The 23,946-nt window shown below is 39.6% G+C and overlaps 1 protein-coding gene across 2 annotated transcripts in view; it reads left to right on the plus strand.

Annotated features, from left to right (window-relative positions):
• Positions 1–19,737, plus strand: part of SLC35B4 (solute carrier family 35 member B4) — a 33,278-nt gene extending 13,541 nt beyond the window's left edge. For both annotated transcript variants that reach the window (XM_021002346.2, XM_021002347.2), the window contains 8 exons: positions 2,540–2,642; positions 4,875–4,924; positions 7,031–7,112; positions 7,576–7,636; positions 10,522–10,631; positions 11,575–11,650; positions 15,148–15,223; positions 16,084–19,737. In XM_021002346.2, coding sequence (XP_020858005.1) covers positions 2,540–2,642; positions 4,875–4,924; positions 7,031–7,112; positions 7,576–7,636; positions 10,522–10,631; positions 11,575–11,650; positions 15,148–15,223; positions 16,084–16,330 — 805 coding nt within the window. In that variant the 3' untranslated portion in view covers positions 16,331–19,737. The remainder of the gene's footprint in view (positions 1–2,539; positions 2,643–4,874; positions 4,925–7,030; positions 7,113–7,575; positions 7,637–10,521; positions 10,632–11,574; positions 11,651–15,147; positions 15,224–16,083) is intronic.
• The last annotated feature ends 4,209 nt before the right edge of the window (positions 19,738–23,946 follow it).

The following is a 23,946-nucleotide window of genomic DNA, read 5'->3' on the forward strand; positions in this document are numbered from 1 at the left end:
TTTTCATGAAGAATCCTTTTTGAACTTGTGTTATTAATACTGTAGTCATCTTTTTTTTTTTAATTGGAGAGAGGGAGGTTAAGTCTTACAATTCCTTTTTATTTCGCTTGCCACTGCAGATTTGTAATCCTGAGGTAGAATGGCATTGCCATTTCAGAAATGGCCACATCTTATCCAACCCTGCCAGATAGTTAGGATAGTAGAGTAAAATGGAAGGATTTAGTGTCAGAAAACTATGGTTTGAATCCCAACACCCACCCCTGAAGCTGGGGAGCCACTGAACAGTCAGTTACTTATCCTCGGTGAGCCTTAGTTTTCTCATTTGTAAAATGGAACAATCCTATTTACACTACTTTCCTCATAGGGTCATCATGCAGAAACACCTTTATAGCACTGTTAAAAATGTTATATTTTCTGACTCATTTGCTGTTGTTAGCATTCAGTGCTTTTATTTACCATAATCCTGTGTATCTAATATTTTAGGATGTGTTTCTATTCCCAGTGCTTTTTCCACCTGATTATAAAATTTCTAACTAAGAAATATGTCATTGGAATGCATTTCTTTGTTTCTAGATTTATATGAGAGTTCTGAGAAGTCTTAAGTATGCATATAAAGTCTCATTTTTCTCAGTATAAACTTGGAGCTTTAAATTCATGGTTGCCAGGTTACCACTAGCAATGGGAGATTTTGGCTTGACTGGTATGAAGAAAGAAGTGTTTGAAAATATTGATGAATGTCACCCTTTGCATTATTGTACTTGTTGCTATTAACACTCTGACTCTGTAATCACATGATAAAAGAGTTAAAATTGGTGAAAGATAGTCAACAAAGGAAGGAAAGGGAACAAATATTTATTAAGTGCCAAGTTCTATGCTAAATGCTTTACAAATAGTAATGTATTTGATTCTCACAGTAGTCCTGTGAGCTAGGTGCTATTATTATCCCCATTTTACAGTTGAGGAAACTGAGGCAGACAGCAGTTAAGTGATTTGGTTGGGGTCGGTCACAGAACTGGTAAATGTCTGAGGCCAGATTTAAACCCAGGTCTTCCTGGGTTCAAACAAGGATTTATTAAGTTTTTCTATGGCACTGTGCTAAGTTCTGGAGATACAAAGAAAAACAAAAATACATTCCTTACCCTCAAGGAGCTTTCATTCTAATGGAGGGAGCACAAAATGCAAAAAACTGTACATGCCAAATCTATGCAGTGTCAATAGAAAGCAGCTTAAAGAGAAAAGTGGGGTGGAGGGAGACTGGGAAAAGCCTTTTGCAAAAGGTGGGATTTCAGCTGAATGTTGAAGGAAGCCAAGAGGTAGAGGTGAGGAGGGGAAAACATGCTGCATGGGGAACAGCCAGTGAAAAGGCAATTAGAGATGGAATGTTGTGTGCAGGAACAGTAATAATTAGGCCGGTTGTCACTGATTCATTGAGTATGTGGAGAGAAGTCAAATATAGAAAGACAGGACAGGTAGGAAAAAGCCGGTCAAGCCAGTCAGCATTTATTAAGTACCTACTATGCACTAGTATGTACTGCTTGCTATGTAGCAGTCACTGTGCTAAGTGCTGGGAATCCGAAGAGAGGCAAAAGACTGTCCCTGCCCTCAAGGAGCTCACCATCTAATGGTGAAGACCACAAACAACTGTCTACAGACAAAGTATCTGCAGACTAAACAAAGCCCTAGAATTAGGAGAGATGGGGAAGGCTTTCTGTAGAAGATGGGATTTTAATAGCCATGAAAGAATCCAGGAGGCAGAGGGGAGCAAGGAGGGTATTCCATGCATGAGGGACAGCCATCGACATCCCTGAGTAGGCACATGTTTTGTTCACGGAACTTCAAGGAGATCAGTGTCATTTAGTGACGGAGCATGTGGGGCAGTGTAAGAAAACTGGTGAAAGGGGGACGATAGATTATTAGACTTTGAATGAAAACCAGGATTTTATTTTTGATCTTGGAAGTGATAGGAAGACAGGTTGTGAAGGACTTAAATACCCAACAGAAGATATTCTCTTTCATCCTATAGGCCATAGAATATCACTGGGAAGGGATTAGAGGGGTGACATATGCTTTAGGGAAATCACTTTGGCAGCTGAGCAGAAGAGGGACTAGAGTGGGGAGAGATTTGAAGAAGGGAGACCAATCAACAACTTTTGCAGTAGTGTAAGAATGAAGTGATGAGTGCCTATACCAGCAGGGGGATGACTGTGTGAGTAAGGAGAAGGGAGAAGAGAACTCTATACAGAGATGACAAGAGTTGGCAACAGGTATGACATCTGGGTTGTAAGGCTGAGTGAGTGGGAGGATGGTGGTGCCCTTGACAATAATAAGGAAGTTTGGAAGAGGGAAAGATGGGGGGAGGCAGAGAGGATGAGAGAACCAAAAAGATTGTATCAGATGATGATATTAGTAATGACTTTTATACACATGTGTAACAAATACATTACTTCCAATTTTCCCAGAAATATAAATATTATCTCCTAAAATAGGTGTTTTGAAAATGATAGATTCTGTGTGATGTGCTTTTATACTTCTGTTGCAGGTATTATGCCATCATGGTGACCATGTTCTTCACTGTCAGTGTGGTGAATAATTATGCTCTAAATCTCAACATTGCCATGCCTCTGCATATGATATTTAGATCAGTAAGTGCTGCCTGGATCACTGAATGTGTTTACTCTTGTTAAAAACATAGCTTTATAGACATGATGTAGCAAAAGTAGGGAGTTCATCTTGTGATGAGTGGATCTCAGTATGTGAAAATGGACCTGATGTAGGTAGAAGATGGTCTTTACCGTACATTGATGAGTGGTTGGTTACTCTAGTAGCAAGGCAAAGGAAAAGAAGTAAAGAAGTTTTTTCCTTGGCCTTCATTTCTTTTCTCTCAGTGTTTTGTTGAGTTAAATGTTTAAGTGTTTAATCGAGGTAAAATAAAATTATATCTAGGAAGATAGAAAAATTGATGGTCATCTTAACTTATAATTGTTTGATTTCATATGAAAACTTAATGTTATTCCAGTCCTAATTTACTTTTTTTTCTTTTATGAAGTTCAGAAGGTTTTTTTTCTGTGATTTGAGGTAATTAAAAACAAATTTTATTACAAGAGCAGCATTATTTCTATAATAGTACCACCTTTCTTTTCTCTCTCCTGTATGTGGAATGTGTATCAAGAACATAGGGTTCAGAGAAGAGCTATGAAAGGTTTTGATGTGGTTCGTGAGGGCTGCCAGAGGGTACGTGGTTAGCTAGACTGAGAAGCATAGGTAAACTTTGGTGTTGCCTGGAATTCTTTTTAGGTAGAATATGCTGTTTTCAGAGGCACTTTGCAGTTATCTGTTCTATATTTGTAATTTGTATAACCTTTCAAATGCTAGGCCCATAGTAGACACTCCAGTGAATATTTTTTGATTGCTTATAATTTCCCAGAGAAGACACTTTTGTGTCTTTTTTCTCTTTTTAAAGTATATTTTTATTGATTTTTTTTGTAGCACTATAATTTTTCCCAGTATCATCCTCCCCCTTTCCCTCCCAGAGAGCCATTTCATATAAACAAATAATGTTTTTTAAAGAAAACAAGAGGAGGAAAAAAACCTAATAAATACATTGCGAAGATCTGAAAATATATGTAATGTACCACATTCATGGCCTCCCACCTCTGCAAAGGGGTGAGGTAGGTATGTCTTCTCATATCTCTTCTCTGGAGCCATGCTCATTCTTTGTAATCTTGGAATAGTCACTATTGATTTTTTTTTTTTGGTGCATGTGTGGTTCTTTCCTTTTACTTTGTAGTCATTGTGTATATTGTTTCCTGGCTTTGCTTACTTTACTCTGTGTCAGTTCATATGGCTCTTTCCATGCTTCTTGGTATTCATAGTTGTCATTTCTTATAATACATAATATTCTGTGATATTTATATATCACAATTTGTTTAGCTATTCCTTATTGGCATCTGCTTTGTTTCTAATTCTTTGTTATCACAGAAAGCACTGCTATAAAAATTTTGGTGTATATGGGGACCTTCTTATCAGTGGCCTCCATGAGGCATAAACCTAGGAGCAGAATCTCTGGATTAAAGAGTATGGACATTTTAGTTATTTTATTTGCATAATTCCAAATTGCTTTCCAATATGGCTGTGCTGATTTACATCTCCAACAAGGTCCTAGTGAAGTTATCTTCCTGCAGCCCTCCTCCCCCAGCATTGATTATTCCCATCTTTCATCATTTTTGCCAATTTGTAGAATGTGAGGTGAAACCTTGGGGATGCTTTCATTTTCATTTCTCTTAATTACTAGTGATTTGTAGCGTTCTTTCATATACTATTTGTTCATATCCTTTGACCATTTATCTATTGGAGAATAACTTTTGATACATATATATGTGTGTATGTACATCATATATATATATATATATATATCTGTTAATTGTTTATAGGTCTTGGCTGTCAAACTTTTATCAGAGAAATTTGAGATAAAGACTTGTATGCCTTTCTTTTATTGATAGTTGAATGCTATTAGATTCTGCATGTACTGCTAGTTTTTATTAAAAGTTTGATAGAACAGAAAGGTGAACTCTGCTCAGAGGAGGCCTTTGAATTTCCTTTTTTTATGTTCTCCTTATCCTCTTTTATAAATGATTATTGCTTGTACTTTTCACTAGCATCTTTAGTAGTAGTACCATGACCTTCAGTGGTTTTGATATTTCCAATAGTTTTTTATTTTATGACTGAAACTATTTTTGCCATATTTGAATAGTTGAGTCTCATTAACTATTCATCCTAATATTTGTCTTTCTAGCCCATTTTCTTTACACTTGTAACTGAGTTTTGCTGCTTTCTGTCTTCACTGTGCTGACTTTGTTACTGTTCTCTTTTTATAGGGTTCTTTAATTGCCAATATGATTCTAGGCATTATCATTTTAAAGAAAAGGTAAGTAGCACATCCCTTCCATATCTATAGGTGATATCACTGAACAGAATTAACAAGATGTGCATTTTGAATTACTTTTCCAGTAATTGTATTGAATTTGTTCTGAGCGATCTACACCTCCCTTAGTTCCCCTTGTGATCGAGATCTCACTTTGGTCAGGTGACGGTGACCAGGGTCATAGATAAGATTTGTGGCCATCAAGCAGCTTCTTTCTCGGTATTAAAGTGACTGGTCTTTACAGTTATTGAACCTGAGCTCTTGATTGATTTTATATCCCGTGCTCACCAACTATTCTTACTAGTCTAGATAGATGTAATGTTCATAATGAGCTACAAAGAAATTATGTGGGTTAAAATGAAATTCCTAGTAAAGGCAAATTGTTGTTGCTCATGCTTTGTTTTTGGAGAGGACCGATGACATCATGAACATGGTGGCTTGATTTGCCCGTGAATTAGATTTAAGTGAAGCAGAGCTGAGCAAAGTCATCAGCCTCGCTCCTCCAGAGTTGTCAGAGTCCAGTGGCAAAACAAAAGTCAGGATGACTGGTGATGGCCCTGGATGCACTGGGTGACCACGGACTTTCTAAATTAAGGTCTTTCCCAGGTCTTGATAGCAAATCGTAAAGTACTAGAGATATGCTTATTTAATCATGTATTTCAGGATAGCATCTTCTCCAGTGTTATCCTTCTGATTCTGTTGACTTTCCTTCAGATGTCTACCTACTTAAACTAGAAATCTTTCTTTAGTAATTTGTGGGTTCAGATTGAAAGACCTTTGACTTTTTAGGTGATAAGTGTTTGTCATAGAAAGGGTAATCTTTCTCACAGGTCTAGCCCTGCAGGTCATTTTTTCTAAGACCTAGTTAGTCACCAAATAAATAACATGCTAGTTGATTTCCTTCTGACTGACTTGTTACAGTTTAGATATTGATATAATACTCAGGCTTATTTTGCATGTAGGAACCAGCCCACTTCTTGGGCAACTTAAGGATTTAAGAGTTACCGTACTGGGCTAGGTTCTTGGTCTGTCCACTAAGTGTTTTGTCTCAGTTTTCTGTCTCTTCACATTAGTAATTGGAGGGCCATTTGAACAGGGTTCTGGCTGACTGAATTTATCAAAGATGAGATTTTTTGTTACAGAAGAATTTTTCAGTATGCATTTTGCTCTACTAAGTCAGATGCTTTTTTGGAATCTAAAAATATCAAACATTTTAGGATCTTATGTTCTCTGAGCCTTTTAATGAATTGTGTGACTGTAAAGATACGATACAAGAAAATTTTGCAAAATCCTGCCTCTTATCACAATTTTATCAGAAGTATTGATACATGGGCAGATCATTCTTGTAGTTTTTATAGATAAGAAAGTTGGCATGTGTGTCAGAAGTTACTGCTATCTCTCAATAGCTCACCCCATTAAAAAATTCTTTTGGCATCTTCCTCTTTCTGAAATATCTTATAAAACAACTCCTCATTGCTTCCAAGATTGTGTCCCTTCTAGCATGGATTTCTTCTCTTCCCAACTTTATTTTCTTATGCTCCCTTCTGCTACCTCAATTAGCACATTAGGAACTTAGTATGATTTCAGTCATTGTTAACTATCTCTACCATCTTCATTGCTCAGTCCAATAGGTACAGTTTTTCGCCTGATAGGCCAGTATTTTAAAGGAGCCTTGCTCAGAGATGGCTTTGTTTGTCTCTTCTCTACTTCTCCTGGGATGAAGAAGCAGATTATTTTCTGAGAGTTGAAACTGGCCACATAAGTCTGATATTCTTTTTTCTCCTCACATCTAGTGCGTTTACTTCTGACATCAGTACCATGCTTTCTAGAGGCAGGAGGCGCAGTAGACCCAAATTAAGATTTGCCAAGATGCTCTGGGAGGCTTGAGAGCAGAGTAAATGACTAGGCCGGATACCTCACTGCAATAGGCATGAGTGTTTTAGAAATGCATCTGTGTGTTCATTCCTGAGTATGTTTATGTAGAATGCACTGGCAACTGATTCTCTACTTTTGTTTGTTCTGTGAATTGTGCCTTTTGCAGTGTCAGCCTAGAAATACCTGTTGGAAATTAATATGTGCAACCTTAAAGTACTTTTGTTCTTTGTGCAGATACAGTGTATCGAAATATACCTCCATTGCTCTGGTGTCTATGGGGATTTTTATCTGTACATTTATGTCTGCAAAACAAGTGGTAAGTATCTGTTCACAAGGCTCTTTCCCCTTGGAGTAATGGATAGATGTCCAGTCTTGTGGTCAAGAACCCTGAGTTCAAGTACTGCCTCTTCTAATACGTATGACCTCTGTGACCGTGAGCAAGTCCCTTAGTCTCTCCATGCCCTGGGCAGCTGAGACTCCTAGGTATGGGCAAGTTGCTAATATGCATTGGTGGATGAAGTTTCCATACTAGGAGTTCTGTGTCCTGCTGAAACCTAGGCCTGGATGAAAGCATCATCCCAAACCTTACTCTAAATATCATGGATTGGGGCATAGCTGCCAGAGATGTGGTGATAAAATTCTTCCAAGTGTTTGTTTAACAGAAGGATACACCATCCATTCTAAGATGAGTGAACTGAAGGTGTTTAACTTAGAAATATTTCTTTTACATCTGAAAACAGTTTTTTTAATCCCTGCCTTTTTTTTTTTTTGCCTCCCAGGCATCCCAGTCCAGCTTGAGTGAGAATGAAGGATTCCAGGCATTTGCATGGTGGTTACTAGGTTAGTACTGCTAATTGTAGCAAAACCAATTTTACCTGTGCAGTTCTGTTTGCTGTCATTTTCTCCTTGGGAATAAGTCTCTAGACAGATAGCTTTTGCTAAACAAATTATTCCAGGAAAGAGGGGGAAGCACCTGGGAGTAGCACAACATATTTCTGATCATCAACGTCTAGGAAACAAGAATAAATCCAAGAAAGAAGGAAAAGTTTCACTATAGAAGCAGCAGCAGCAAGCATTTATGGGGGGCCCAGCATGTGCTGGGGTGCACTGTACTAAGCACTTTACAAAGTGCTTTACAAACACTCTACAAACACTCATAGAGTTCATAGAGTTCTCATTCTTTTCTCTTAGATCAAGCAAAATAAGGACTTTAAGCCTTCATCCATGCTCTCCAGATTCACCCTCCTCCCAAGTTTTCTTTTCCTCCAGTTAAGCAATATCTGGTTCTTTGAAGTGGTCCTTTTATGAGATAGCTATAGGTCCCTCACCATCTCAGTCACCCAAAGTGAGCAAGTCCTAACCTGATTCACAATACGGATTTCATGTTGCTTTGTTCAAGTTGCTCTTGGTTGCTACTATAGTATGGGAGGCAGATCAGAGGGGGAGATGGGAAGAATTCTACTTTTCAGTGACATTTTTCAGTATCAAGTCTGTGATGTGTGATTGGAGATAACTTTCTTGGAGTAGATCATCTTCATCAACCTGTCTTTGGAAGCAACACCAATTGGAAGGAATAGACTTCACTTCAGAAAGAGGAGAGGAGTGAAGAGGATGAGGAGAAAAGAGCTGAAAATGAGGAGAGGAAAAAATGAACGTTTTGTAGGCCATTCTTACGGAAATGCTAGAATGGATTATAAGAGAGAAACCTTGTGGACGTGTAGAAGGAGAATTTAGAGCACTGAGCAGTTGTACTCCATGCCAATGTACAGAGCAGTTAAATGGTTATTAAGCCAGTTAGTCCATCACATTTCTTGAATCCCATTTTCCCCTTCTGTTTAGCTGAGTGCAGGGAGTAAAACTATTGGGCATTCCCTTGTCTGCTTATAAGAGTGGGACTTTATCTTCCCACTTCTCTGAGTTCTTAGAAAGATAAATGAGGTAATGTTTCCAGACAGGCTTCTGTGTCATTCAGACGAAAGATGCTGTGTTTAGTGCTGAGCGTTATTGTTATTATCTATCATTTCCCAGTTTCCACATTTAGCAATTAAGCACACTCAGCATTTCTCAAGTAAGAATAAATCTTCAGCTTGAAGCAGTGATTTTGCATCTGATAAGGCTCTGCAACAGGTTTATTCAGTTTCTCCCATTTATAATTTTAACATGCTTTTCTAATGGTAATTTTACAAAATGAAGATGTAGAGTCTAATTGGTCACTATCCATTGAAAAAGATTGAGTAAATATGTGGGCCATAGTCTTAAGGAGTTAAAGCCTGTAGGAGAAATCCAACATTTTCCCCCACCTCTTTTATTTTTTTTTTGGTCTAAAGAGGAGACTGTATCAGCATTTTATGTAATTTCAGATTGTAGCTAGAAGCTACAATGTTGTCCAACAACAAGGTCAAAGTTACGTTGTGGTACCATTAATATGGTAGAATATGAGAAATACAAAGGAACTGGGAAAGACTTTTATGAAATAATGCAAAGCAAAAACAAAAAAGCAAAGCCAAAAGAGTGGCATACATACTAACCAGAGTTGTGTGAGGAAAATTGAATGAGAATGAAAGGACAAAGATTCCTAAAGGGGACTTGGATTATTTGGAAAAGTATTATGATACCATCTGCATTGAAATAATTTCAATAAGCAAATTTGATTGCATTTTCTCATTTCTAATAAAACATTTTTAAAAGAGGATGCTATATTAACATAAAAAAGCACTATAGTTAGGTATGTTTGTAGCTGAAGTGGTAGAGTTTTAGAAATGTTCAGTTTCTTTTTCTCAGGAGCAGGTACTTCCTATCAGATATAGGACAAGGACAGTTATGTAGTTATTGTTAGTATATAAAGCCACTGAAGAGAAGAAAAATATTTTAATAAAGTTCTAAATAAGCTCGCAGATGAAATAATCAAGAATTCTCTGATTCTGGGCCCATGGAATCATATAGCTCTAGATATAAGGGCATTATGAACTTCCATGGCAGTCTGGGCACCAGTGGATCATCCTGTACAGATAACTGAAGAATTAAGACATCACCTTTGTCCTTTAGTCCCTCATTTTATGAGGAAGGGACTGAAACTCAGCTACCGCTTTTGAAGTGGATATCAGAGGAAGCAGCATTGTATTGGGGCTGGCCAGACTGAAGGTGAGGCATACAGATAGGATTGGAAGAAAATAAATCTACCTGCATTGTGCTTTGAAAATTCACCTTAAAAAAAAGACATTCTTACCTCTGAATCCATTTCCTTACAGGACGGAATTTTAAATTAATCAGAAAATACATCATCTAGGTGGTACTTTCCTCTTTCAAATGAACTTAGAAATCTTAAACTAGTTGCTCTTCATAGTGTCCTTAGGAAGTAAATGTGTTTCCTGGTTTCAAGTCAGGGCTGGGAGGCAGAATTGAATTGGCACAGACAATTGCAGTGACTTTGTGAGATGACTAAGGAAATGTTACAAGTGGGATTCGAGTGGAGGCATGCCTGACTCCCTACCCCCTGTTTAGACTGTTCTCCTATTTGAAACATGATATATTTTAACACCTAACATAAATTTGCTGTAATTTTTAACTAAGAAATTATAGATTGTTTATTCTATAGATAGTTTTAAGGGTCTATTATATTCATTCTTTTATTAGGATAAGGCTGAATGTCTACTTCTCATGATTCTGGAAACTAAAAGAAGAAAAACCAAAAGCTCTGTGTTGTTAGCACTCTGTTTGTTTTCTAGGGATCGCTGCCCTGACCTTTGCCCTTCTGATGTCAGCAAGAATGGGCATCTTCCAAGAGACACTCTATAAGCAATTTGGGAAACATTCCAAGGAGGCTTTGTTTTATAATGTAAGTAACTGCTGGACTTATTGGGAGAGACTTAAGTGACTGAGTAGTGCCCCTCACGAGAGGATACATTTACACCTCAAATGAAATTAGAACTTCCTTTGCCTATAGTTGATGGATCAGATCAGTTTGTCCAGTCAATAAAATATAAGAGGACCTCACAGAATGAAATCTGTTACTATCAATGTAAAATCTGTGTCACCAGGGTAAGGAAGTCTGCTTAAACTGCTTGGGCATCATATTGGTGTTCATTAGAATCCCTGCTGACCACAGTCAGTCAGCCAGTCAATGAACATTTATTAAGCATTTACACAAACCAATACAGTTATCACAGGTGATGTGCATAATTATATGCGTATACATATACACCTCTATATATGTACATGTGTTTATATATATTTATACATGTGTATACTTATTTGTATGTAAATGAGTTGTTATTAGAGGCAGCAGAGCTCTCCTCAAAGCTAAGAAAACCTGAGTTCAAGTCCCACCTCTGACACATACTGGCTGTGGAACTCAGCAACTCAACCTTTCCATGCTGTAGAGGACTCTAGGGCTGTAAGTTGCATGAAGGTGCCACCCTATATTGCTAGAGGGACTTTCCTCATGCCAGAGTTCCTTGTACCAATAACATCACAAGTCCAGTCCTTAACCCTGCAAACTCCTTTTCCCATTTTAATGATGTCTTTCTTGTCTGTGATGCCTATTTCGTTTTATGATCAAGGACCATGTCATTTAGATGATGTAAAGTGTCTAGGAGTATCATGTATACATCAGGCATACAATAACTTAGTCATTGCTTTCCTTACTGAAATTCTGTTACATCTAGACTTGCATAAACAACACCTCACAAAATATTTTAGGAATCCATAGAAACATTTTGGTAATTGTTGTCTTATTGCATTGTATTTTAATTCCCCTCTATCTCTGTTTCTTCCCATAGCATGCCCTACCACTCCCTGGTTTCATCTTCCTGGCTTCTGATATCTATGATCATGCACTTCTTTTTAATAAATCTGGTGAGTTTGGAATTGGAATACTTTTAACACAATAAAGAAATAACTGGCATTTTTTGAGGCAGCGTCTAGGTTCTGCTCCTAACTCATTTTTTTAATGTTGCAAGCAAATGTGCACACACTTCAATGTCTTTACTCGTTTCTTGTTAATAATGATGGATATTTTAGAGATGATGAAGCAAAATATTAAATTATAATGACCAGAAGTATAAATTCTACATCCCTTATATGTGATGTTTATCCTTTATAAAACAAATTAGTAATAGTGTCCTGATCCAAGTGTCAGTGTGTTTTTAACACTGCAGCCCAGGGTAAGGTGTATGATGAGGGCTTTAGAATCATGTACATGAGGATCATGTACAAAACAGTATCTCAGGAGCTTAGGTTGCCTGGTGCAGTCCCAAGGCATGATCACTTATAGGGCAAGGAGGGCAAGGAATTTAGGCATAAAGTGTAGTGTGAGTTGAACTGGTTCCTCAAGGGATTGAGGGGAAGAGATGGAGTTCAGAATGGTTTGGAAAGGAAGTTGGGGGTGGTGAGATTGGATGTCTTGGTGAAGAGGAAAAATGGGTTAAGTATTGTAAAGCAGAAGAAAAGATGGACTGATAGAAATTTACTATTAGATTAAGAAATTGGCATTCATAAGAAAGGAAATGGGATACTTGAGGGTGATGGCAGGTATGACTCCTTCGGTATGGAGGTAGATGGAAGACTGGAGTCTCGTGGAAATCGAACTGGAAACTTAGGAACTGGAAAGCTAGGTTATTTGAGGAAGTATCAATATCTATATTGAAGTTCCCTGATATGAGGGCAGGAGTTGGGGAAGGAGAGAGACTGGGAACCAGGCACTGAACTCACTGAGGAAAGAAAGGAATGTCCTGGGGTGTAATCCATCTTGGCCGCCAGGATCTGGCCTGGCTGATAAATTTGAATAGTGTGACCCTCAGAGCAAGGGAAATTGCTGAATGTGGTAGAGATAGAAATGGCAGTGGGGGGAATAAGATATATTACAGCTCTGTCACCAGGATATACCGGACAGAGGGTCTGAGTGACAGTGAGCTAGGACCGACTAGGTGACTAGAGAGTATGTGGCTGTAAGGGAGCCACGTCCCCGTGAGGACCAGAAGATAAAAGGAAAAGGTTTGAGATGGAAGCACGTTTGCTAATTGAGATCTGTGGTGAAATCCTGGAGGGAGGTGGATTGAGAGGAATGGGAATGATGAGCAGGCAGCTGAGAATGGGGAGGAGGGTCTGGATTTCAGCTTCCTGGGGTTCAGAATTATTGCTTCGAAGAGAGGATGAGGGAAAGCAGTATGCTAACCATTGAGGAATGACTAGGCAGAATACCGGGCTGAAGGAAGCAGATGATGAATCCAACCTCATTGCAGGTAGGATGTTGTGTCCTTGTGAGGTCACCAAAGGCCTGCCTTATAGAAGGCAGGAGCAACTGAGTCATGTCAAGAGGCAGGAGGTAGCAGTAGATGGGCCTGGTCCAGAGATGTCTCTAGGGCACTGGGGGGAGCCTGGAGAGCAGAGACCGAATGTGGGTCATTCGGTATGCATGCTGTATGTAATAAGCCTCAAACCCTGCTCCTGCCCACTGCAGACACACCTCCACCCCCACCCCATGAGGGCCGTCTGGGGAGAGGTGTTCTGTGATCGCCTGCTGTCCTGTCAAGCACCCCCCCCCCACATTCCCTGTAGCCACTACCCACTTACACATCCAAGCTATACTCTGAATATACCTTCATCACCAAAACTGCCTCACAGTACTAAAGCTGTCTTACAACCACATGTAGAGTCTCTCATGTTTTTCTTGATGTCTTGAAATATGCCCATGAAATTTCAGTTATTCCCTTTTTAAGCATCTTCTTCAGTGACTAGAGGTGGCATATTGAGGCTGAGAGAACACTGCCTGCAGCTACACTGGGTGACCTAGGCCCTACATTATAAACATTGACCAAGGTGGGTCCGATTACAGCTGTACCCTGGGGAATTGAGTATCTGGACGTATGACTGACAAGTAGCTATTTCCTCATTTTCTTCTGTCTATCCATAAGCTCTCCCCACAACCTATCATGGCTTTTATCTGGCAGAATTCCTTTGTATGATCAAGCAAAGGTCTTGTGAGTTTCCTCATACTTAGCATGGAAGTCGCAGCATCTTTTGTCTTGTATGGGTGACTAGATAGTGAACAAATTTCTTAATGCTCAGGAACCTTTCTAGCAATAAGGCTTTCTTCCCCATCAGAAGTACTTGGCACTTAAGTGAAGCCCTTCTCAGCTGCTTCCCAATCATTTTGGCTTTCCTATACTAATCCAATGAAAATATATGGAACTGATTCCAGAAGACTAAAAGTCTCTTTCTGATTCTCTTGAAAAAATGAACGTAGATGTAATCACCAGCTCTTCCAGGACAGCCAGAATTAGTGGAACAGTGAGTGTCAAATGCTATAGGCAATTTTGTTGACTAGGGCACTGAAGCTGCTGCCTGTGCTCGCCATCATCCCCACCAGACCATCCAGAGCAGCAGGGGGAAGGGAAAGTGCGTTCCTCTCATTACCTCCCTGGGTACCCGCCTTCTGAATCTAAAATGTGATGGCCAGCTCAGCTTTCCATGATTCTCCAGTGCTCTACTAGACTGGAGCTAATCCCCCAGGTTTCTTCACTCTTCTCTGCTACTGGTATCTATCACGTGTGATGGTGGAGAAGAGAGGGAGAGGATTGAGGAGGAGGCTGCATGCCATGCGTGTGCTCCTCATGGTCCTAGATGACCACACAGGAAGGGAGACACCAGCTGGTCCTAGGAGCCTCGCCCTTCCCACTTCTGCCATCCTCCTACTCTGCTACTGTTGCTCTTTGCCTTCATCTGTCCATCTGAAATCCTCCCTCTCTGCAACCACTATCTCCTCCCTGTTCCCTCACTGGGCGTGTACACGCCAGTTTGCAGGCACCCCAGTGTCACACTCTGCCATGCAGAACTGCAATTAGTCACTCTCATTTCCAGCCTCACGACACCTGCATCCGTCTTCCATTATTAGCCCTGCAGCCAAACCTCCTGACACAGGTTCTGGTTTATAAGATAAACAGCAGGAGGGAGCTGAGCACAAATAAGAATTCAAGACTCTGAGAGGCTTTCCCATTAATGTCATGATCCCGATTGACTTTATCATTTATGTTCTCAGTGTGTCCTTGTTTTCATTTGTAAAGTAGGGAGCCCAGTACCTAGGCTCTTTACAGGTAAAAATAAGAATTTATTGAAATAATATTATTTCTGGTTTGATTGGAGGAAGGAATTTGACACTTTTCTTGGGGTGCCATGGATTGAAGCAGTTTGTGGAGTAGGAGAGCAAAGTTGTTACCACTGAGCCTCCTTGAGTCACAACCTCTGATGAGACACCATAGGGAGAAAGACCATGTCGACCTTCATTCAGCCTGTATTCTTTTGGTCAAAAGCAATGAAAGTTCACGAATGTCTTTGTTCTCTTGTAATCCTTACAGAACTGTATCAGGTTCCGGTTGTCGGGGTGGCACTGCCCATCATGTGGTTCTACCTCCTCATGAACGTCTTCACTCAGTATCCTTTAGCCTCTACTGTGCTGCTGCCCCCCCTGCCTTAGTCTGGCTGGGGGGAAGTGCCCACATCCTTTTATTCTCAGAATGCCCGACACAGCTTCGATTTCTTATCTTGATACCTTTTCTACAGGGAACAAGGAGGAAAATGGTCCTTGATGAAAGATGATATTGCAATGTTTGTCAAAAGGTGATAGAACAAAGATGCTAATTGTGGAGACAGTGTGAGCAAATAGGTGGTGTGACAACTGATAAGAAAAGAAACATGTTTAAGGGAAATAGCTGTATATATAGAAGATGCAGTGAGTGATTTAAGGATTTATATACTAAGATGATTTGGCAGTTTGCAATCCTGGGTTACACATCCTAGCATCTTAAGGGGTGCCTTGAAACTCTGAAAAATAATTTCAAAATTATTTGAATAAATTTTAAGCTATTTTTAAAGTTTGTATTGCGGCAAGGTAGTGAGGCTGATTTTCTTTTTTGCTTTGTGGAAACCAGGTTCATTCCTTTGTAGTAATGGCGTATTGAGTTGTGTCATGAAATTAAATGGTGATGTCATAAACCCTCAAGAGGAATCCCAGGATGAGACTGAAGAACCTCTTAGGATTGGGTTAAATTGTGAAAACCATGTGGAAGGTTCAGAGTTAATAGCAGAAAGATTTAGGTACAATTGAATTAGGACTTATTGTTGGAGCGGCAGAAATTCTGCAGGATAATCTGCTGAAAATGCCCTTTGCTACTGATCTTTATGTCCATTGACTTCCTGCCACCTTAAAACAAAGAAGTGTACTGACTGCAGCTTAACTCCCATGACTTCTGAATCACAGACTTTGAAAAACTCCCTTAACTTCTGCTCTTCAGGTATGTGTGCATCCGGGGCGTGTTCATCCTCACCACAGAGTGCACCTCCCTCACTGTCACACTCGTTGTGACACTACGCAAGTTTGTCAGCCTCATCTTCTCCATCCTCTACTTCCAGAATCCTTTCACCCTGTGGCATTGGTTGGGCACCATGTTTGTCTTTGTTGGGACCTTGATGTACACCGAAGTGTGGAACAGCCTAGGGGTGTCCGGGAGTCAGCCCCAGAAAGAGGACAAGAAGGACTGAAGTTCGTCTGGGATAGACTCTCCTGGCCTTGGGAGGGTGGTCATGTGGTTGGTGAGAGCCCGGCTACCATCCCACTTTCTTTCAAGCTTGCATCCCCCAGCATAGATCCAAATACCTAGCAGGGAATCCTCCTATAGAGGGGAATGTTAGTATTCCTGATGTCTATGCTGACTGATACTTGCAGCTGCTGGGTAAAACATCCGTCCCCCAACTCAGAAGTAGAAAAGGAGTAGTTCTGATCTCTTTAGCAGAGTATCCATTTGTATTTTTATTAAAGTGTTCAAGATATGTATTTATTGAATTCCAACGATGTGAAGGACCTAATTTTATACCATTGGTCTCAGGCAGGATTACCCTTTTCACAGCAGCCAGTGGTCCTAGTCCCACTCTATCACCAGCAACAGCGAACCTCTCAGACCCGCCTGACATAATCATCAGAACAGTCAAGTGGTTAATTAGCTGAGGTGATACTGACATGTGGCTGGGAGCCTCAGTGAAACCGGAGCAGGTCAGATGGCAGCACCTCTTCTTCTCCAGTAATAGTTTGACTTGTTCTTACCGTCTCATCCATCCATCCAGATGTAAAATGATGAGGACACATTCACTGAGTATCCTATTTGCAGCAGCCCTGAAACAATCCAATTATAAGCACAGTTGTATTAGGTCCACTATTAGCCTTTGTGGAAGGGTCTTGTACTGAATCAGTTTGGTAAAGGTGAGGTCCCTTATGTGAAGGCTGAGGTGGCATCTGCAGGACAACAGTTAACAAGCTTGCTTCGTGCTGGCTGGCCCTGATCAGAACCTACAAGATGAGGTCAATCCCTTGGGATCAGGACATTTGTATTCAGTGTGTTTTAAGCAGGTAGATCAATAATGCATCAGAAGGCCTTTTGACCAGGGAGTATCAACTCTGCTCAGGAATTTTGGTGAAGTACACAACAAACAAAGCCCATTGGGCCACCAGTTAGATTTTTAACTTTACATAAAGTTACATCAGATTCAATAATGATTATATTAAAACCAAAATCTTATCACAAAGTATCATTTGATTGTGGTAAATACTATTCTGTTTGTTTTATGGTGTATCTATGTCTCTTGTCTCTTGTTAGGCAATTAAAAATAGTATTTGCCTCTATTTTGATCATTTCATAAATTGAGTTTCCTTCTGAAAATCAAAAGAATATCATTTTTGGTTTGATAAATCATTTGGTTTATTATTTGGAGGTGGAATAGGAGATTTTACAGAAGCCAGTATTCTTTTTTTTGTTTTTGGTTTTGGCTAGGTAATGGGGTTAAGTGACTTGCCCAGGGTCACACAGCTAGTAAGTGTTATGTGTCTGAAGCCGGATTTGAACTCAGGTCCTCCTGAATCCAGGGCCGGTGTTCTATCCACTGTGCCACCTAGCTGCCCACCAGTATTCTTTAAATCTTTTTCAGCACAGGTCTCATCTTCCTTCTAAAAAGTGTCTTACTCAAACATTTTGGAAGGGCCTTCTTTGTGTAAAGTAGTGCTCTGGGCACAGGGGATACTGAAAGGAAGAACAGCTCCTGCCCTCAGGGGACATACCATACTGGGACACAGAGCTCAAGAAAACCCAAGTAGGAAAAGCACACTAGTAGGGTCAGACACGGATGGAAGGAGAGCCTGAGCTGAGCCAGGAAGAGAGTTTGGACATGGGAAGTGGAGGAGAGGAAGAAGGGGCCAAGGCCCTGGGGCCTTAAATAATAGAGGATGAGGCAGGACGCCGCTTCTCTTGGCTTTTCCTCTTTTGGTGTATAGACAAATAGACACTCCACTTTTTTGTCAGGTGCAAAATTCTATGTACAGAGTAGAATGTCCCTTTTTCATGTAAAAACCCATGTGAGTTTCTGGGCAGCTGGGTGGTGCAATGGATAGAGCTCAGGCCCTGGAGTCAGGAAGACCTGAGTTCAAATGTGACCTCAGACACTTCCTAGCTGTGTGACCCTGGGCAAGTCACTTAACCCTGTTTGCCTCAGTTGCTTATCTGTAAAGTGAGCTAGAGGAGCAAGTAACAAACCTCTCCAGTATATTTGCCAAGAACACCCCAAATGGGGTTGCAGAGAGTTGGGCATGACTGAAACGATTCAACAAGAAGTGAGTTTCCTGAACCCTTCCCAGGCCATAACTTGGCTGTGCTGTCCTGTGTTTACAGAATGGAGCCTAGTACCAATATGGCAAGCATTTGTGTTCAGAAATTTCGAGGTCACCTTCAAGAAGGCATTTGACCTGCCCCACTTTCCTCGTGTAAAGTAAAGATATTTGCTTGCCTAAATTCTGGTGTCAAAATTGAACTGTGATTCTTAACGTTAATATGCCAGTGTTAATGCCAAATGCCATAGTGTTTGATTCTGAAAGACACAAAATTGGATATGAATCCAGCCCAAAGAGTTTGAAAAGACCTGTCTGTAATGAACGTGCTACATATTACTAAACATTCACTTAAAGAAAAACTAGAAACAAAAAACATTTGTTAAGCCTCTTTAGTAGGAACTCGACGGATTGCCATGCTAGCACTATTCTGGGGCTGCATTTATGCCTGTGAAGATAAAAATACAAGTTTTGTTAAGCTTCGTTTAGACAGGTCTAAGGTACATTTGTTTTTAAACATAATTAAGTCCTTGTGATGGGCATTAGATTCCATTTTTGGTGCTCCGTGTGTTTCCTTCGATCTGCATACAACATCTGTTTATGGTAATAAGGACACTACGTACTATGAAAGACTAGAACTTAGCAAGACAATGAAACAAGCCTGCTTAGCTGCAGAATAAAGGAGCTGGCACATCAGGTTCCTGCTGTTTGGAAGTTTGGATCAAGGAATCTATCAGGCAAGCAGTTCTAATATTGTTCTCCCATCCTGTTTTATTACTCACTTCTCCTCTTTGGTTTTGTAGCCCACTCTTGATTATTTTTAACCTTTATTAGAAAAGCCCAGGAACTAGTATGGTAAACATCAGTTCAATTTAATTTAATAAATTCAGTTCAGCAAATATTTAGTGAGTGCCTGCTTCACCTATTGGAACAAGAGATGTTCTTTTTCTTCATGTAATATTGTGTCTTGACCTCAGTTGTGCTTGAGATGGAGGGGGTTGCTGTTTACAAGATGTACTATTAGTGCCAAAGGGTGTTTAAAACTCTGAAGCTAGAGCAAAGATCAGCAACAAGTGGCATTGATCTGAAAGTTACAGGTGTAGAGGGTGTGTGTGTGTGTGTGTGTGTGTGTGTGTGTGTGTGTGTGTGTGTGTGTGTGTGTGTGTGTTTTAACAGGTCTTCTGAACTAAATGTAAAAGTAGTAATGATGAATTTTTGTACTTAGCTCAATTCATGGCTGCATTTCATTTACAAGTCTTGTCATCTATTAAAGGCTTTATCCTTTTTAATTCTTTAATTGGTTCACATTTCCTTTGTTTTGGATTTTATATTGGCTTTTTCATTCACTAAAACAACTTATTTATACTCATGCTGTGTATGCTTATGGCAAATCCATAGATTTTAAAGGATCTAACACTATCCAGCTAGGGGTGGGTGTGGGTGTGTTTTCCTTTATTTTAGCCAATAATTTGTAACAAGGTGCTGTAATGCTTTAATTTGGTCAGTACTGAAAATTAAAGAGTTAAACTGATCTTTCTGAGACTTTGCATAACAAACCCCTTGTAGTCTTTTTTTTTTTAAGGCCTCTGTTAGTTACTTCTTTAACTCTGTCTCTGCTCTCTTGCCAGCATCTACCATTTCTTTTCTCTAGCTGTGTACCTGGTCTCTCTCTGCCAGAACCATCTTCTACTTTTCTGCTACCAGTTCATTCATATGTCCTTTTTACTAATAACCCACATAATATACCAACAGTTTACTCAACTATGGATATTCTAAGTGTATCTACGTGTTATGTTTGAGTGGATGTAACCATATCTGCAAAAGTGGATATGATGGATTATGGATACATATTTGTGTGAGACTAGACATGGGAAAAGTGAATGAGTGTATGTATGTGTGTGTGTGTGTATATATATACATATATATATATATATATATATATGTATATATACATATATATATATATATACATATATATATACATATATATATGTATATATATATATATATATATATATATATATATGTATATATATATACGTGTGTGTGTGTGTGTATGTGTGTATTCTGTTATTGGGTCTAAAATTGGGGATGAGCCCTTTCCCTTCCCTTCCAGAACTATTCAGAAGTTCTCTGACACTGTTTGGGAAGCAGTGGCTCCCCTATTCCCACCTAAGCACTCCATATTTAATTACTTATCTTCTCAGTCTCTCCAACAATGTCAGCTGGGCATGGGGATCAGAAACAGGACTCATTAGTTCATGTTTAACTTCTGAACCAATGAACTAGTCCTAGACCAATGCTATATATGTATCTATTAATATTGTATATTCAGAGATGAACAGTTTGGTATATTAAAGAACTCTAGTTAAAACTTGACCAGAACTTGTGCATGTGCTCATCTTTAGCACCATATCAGAAAGCTTTGAAGTAAAGATTATGAATTTAGGGTTTTTTTTTTCATTTATTTGAAATAAATTCAAGCATTTTTAAAAAAATTCTAAAGAAGATAATTGCTCCTTAATGATAACCCATCATTAAATTGAGAACAAGTTTTAGCACAAACATTAACTAAATTTCCTGACTGTTGACAGATGTTTGCTATGACATGTATGTGTGTATAGATGTGAGTGTGTGTGTATATATAATACATTGAATATATTCCCACATTCAATGACCTAGATGGGCAGAATAATCAGCTAGAACTGAGGTTCCTCCTATTCATTTTCTTTGTGACTTTGTGACTATTCATTAGCTTTGTGACTAGTTGCTCAACATTTATTTGGCAGTTTCCTCACATGACATTGTAGGCCAGTATGGTGGACAAGTTGTTTGTTTTCTTTGCCAAGACTGGCACCCTTCCATGGTTTTCCAGAGTTGTTGTAATGGGTTTTGCTGCCCAGGGCATCAGTCACATCTATGTTCTTGCTTTTCTTATTCCTATTCCCACATTTGCTGGTCTTCTGGCTGGCAAAAGAGATGGAAAGGAAATAGGAGGAGACACTATTCCTGTCCTTCAGGAGAAGGGGAATAACAAAATATTCACTAGTACGTAACTGAGGATAGCTGTCCATAAATCTGTCAGCTGTCGGCCTTTTTGCTATTTTGGTAACAACATACATATCCTGCATTCATTAATATATGGATGGAAGAGCAAATGGATGCCCCTCCAAGAAGCACTGAAGTTTCATTCACATTATTTAAGGAAATTGCCCTCTTAATGTCATGTTACCATGGTCTATTCCACTTGGTTTGTGTGGAGAGGTTGATGGATCTCATTGATGACTGTTGAGTGTGTTTAATCTTAGAGGCAAAAAATCATCCACAGTTGTTACACTGATAGTCACTTTATGCCTTTCCTCTTAATAGTCTGCAAAATTTCCTTTGAAATTTCAAAAATGAAAATGATGAACCTAACCTGCATTTTATATAACACTGAGCTATGTTGTCATTTCCTGAAAGCTTTTCTTTTAAATTCTACTCCAAATAGATATTCTCTTTTAATGAACATTTCATTTGTCTAGCATCATCAGTTCACCTCATAGTCTCATCTATCCCCCAAGGCACTTCATTGTCCTCCAAGGGCAGCCTTCTGTACTTGATTAGAGATGGAGATTCTAGTCATGGTTCCATCAGTAATCAAAGATAGCGTCCCTGCTACTTCCAAGGTTCATTGGGAGGAGGAATAAAAGTAATAGCTTGAGCATTCTGTGGTAATATGGGCTTTACAGAGCACACTGACGTGCTGGTCTTTCTATTATTACTCCAGAAATGTGTTTTGAGTTTTTAAACGTTCATTATCCAAATTGCTTGTTTGGTAAAGTGAGGCACTGTGCCAAGGAACACGATAGGATATGATGATGATACCTGCCAGCTGCCTGCAAAGCGTGAGGTCCTCAGCACCTAAGACAAATTTGGGCGAATCTTACCTTACTGATACTGAATTTTAGGGACAAAGAATGACACCTACAAACCAAAGAAAAAGAATAATGTTGTTATAAAGGGCAAAGAAGTTTTAATAAATAGTGACAGGACTCTTCTTTTATGTGTAGTCCCCTTCATTCCAAAAGTTATATGTAGGTCCTGAACCAACAGGAGATTTAAGGACGACCTGTGGAAGGCACGGTGGATAGAATACTGGGCTTGAAATCAGACAGACTCCTTACTGAGTCCAAATCTGGCCTCAGACACTTGCTGTGTGACACTGAGCAAGTCACTTAGCCCTGTTTGCCTCAGTTTCCTCATCTGCAAAATGAACTGGAGAAGGAAATGGCAAACCAGGCCAGTATCCTTGCCAAGAAAACCCCAAATGGGGTCAGAGTTGGACACAACTGAAAAAACGACTGAACAGTGCGAGGTGGAGGTGAAAGAAGCAGAGTTTGGGGCAGTCTGAGAGTCAGATAATGACAGCCAGGGTGTATATTCATTTTGTAAACTGTATCATGAAACGTTGACTCACTCTTACCAATATTTTGGATAGTGAATTGAGGTGAAGGGATATTTTGTGAATAAAAACACTTTGTCAAACTAAATTATTTTGTCATTATGTAGCTCAGGTTCTTACCTTCTAGAACAGGGGTAGGGAACCTGCGGCCTCAAAGCCACACTTAGCCATCTACGTCCTTGGGTGCAGCCTTTTGACCAAGTCCAAGTTTTAGGGAACAAATCTTTTTATTAAGGGCATTTGTTTTGTGAAGTTTGGATTCAGTCTAAGGGCTGCACTTGAGGACCTAGAGGGCCACATGAGGCCTCGAGACCTCAGATTCCCCACGCCTGACACATAACCTTTTTATTCTGAATTGTGTCGCCATTATTTGTGTTTTTTTAAGTGATTAACTTCTTACAGGTATTTCCTCTTGCCTGTCAAGAGTCTATGCAACTTTAAAATTTTTCTGTTTTTCACATTGGGGAGTGGGCATCAGTGGATTTTTGTTTTTTACTACAATTTGTAAGCAATCTCTTTGTAATGCTTACCAGCTGGATCAATCATGAAGCACTTCTCAGGCTATTTATTTGTGCCCCAAAATGTTTAAAGGATCAGTCAGACCTTCTGAAGGTTTTTTTGGCTCACTGCAATCATCACTGAAACTTAGGAGACTTTGGTATCAGCTCTGCAAAGTCAGACTCTCTTGACTCTTGATCTGCAAGTAGTTGCTTTCAGGGAAATCTGATGAGAAGGCAGTTCTCTCTCAGGTTAACCACAGCCGGTGTGCTCTGTCAGGTGCGCTAGCCACAACTACAGCAAATTGAAAGAAAAAGCAGATGAGCGATTTGGCACTTAATGTAGCATAATTAAAATTCATCTCTTTAAAATCGCAGAGTAACTTTGTCAGAAGGAAAGGGCATGACATGCTCAAACAGTCCTGAGTTTGTAATTACTAACAGGTGCAGTTTTTGGCTCCTCTGGAGATCTGTCAGTCTCCGGAAGCATAATATCTTGGTAGTCGTGGGATTTGTCAGTCACTGAATACTATTACATCCAGTGTTTGAAATTGCAGAGCTAAAA

The sequence above is a fragment of the Phascolarctos cinereus genome, unplaced genomic scaffold, assembly GCF_003287225.1.
Source record: "Phascolarctos cinereus isolate Bilbo 61053 unplaced genomic scaffold, phaCin_HiC Scaffold_1;HRSCAF=81, whole genome shotgun sequence".
NCBI lineage: Eukaryota > Metazoa > Chordata > Mammalia > Diprotodontia > Phascolarctidae > Phascolarctos > Phascolarctos cinereus.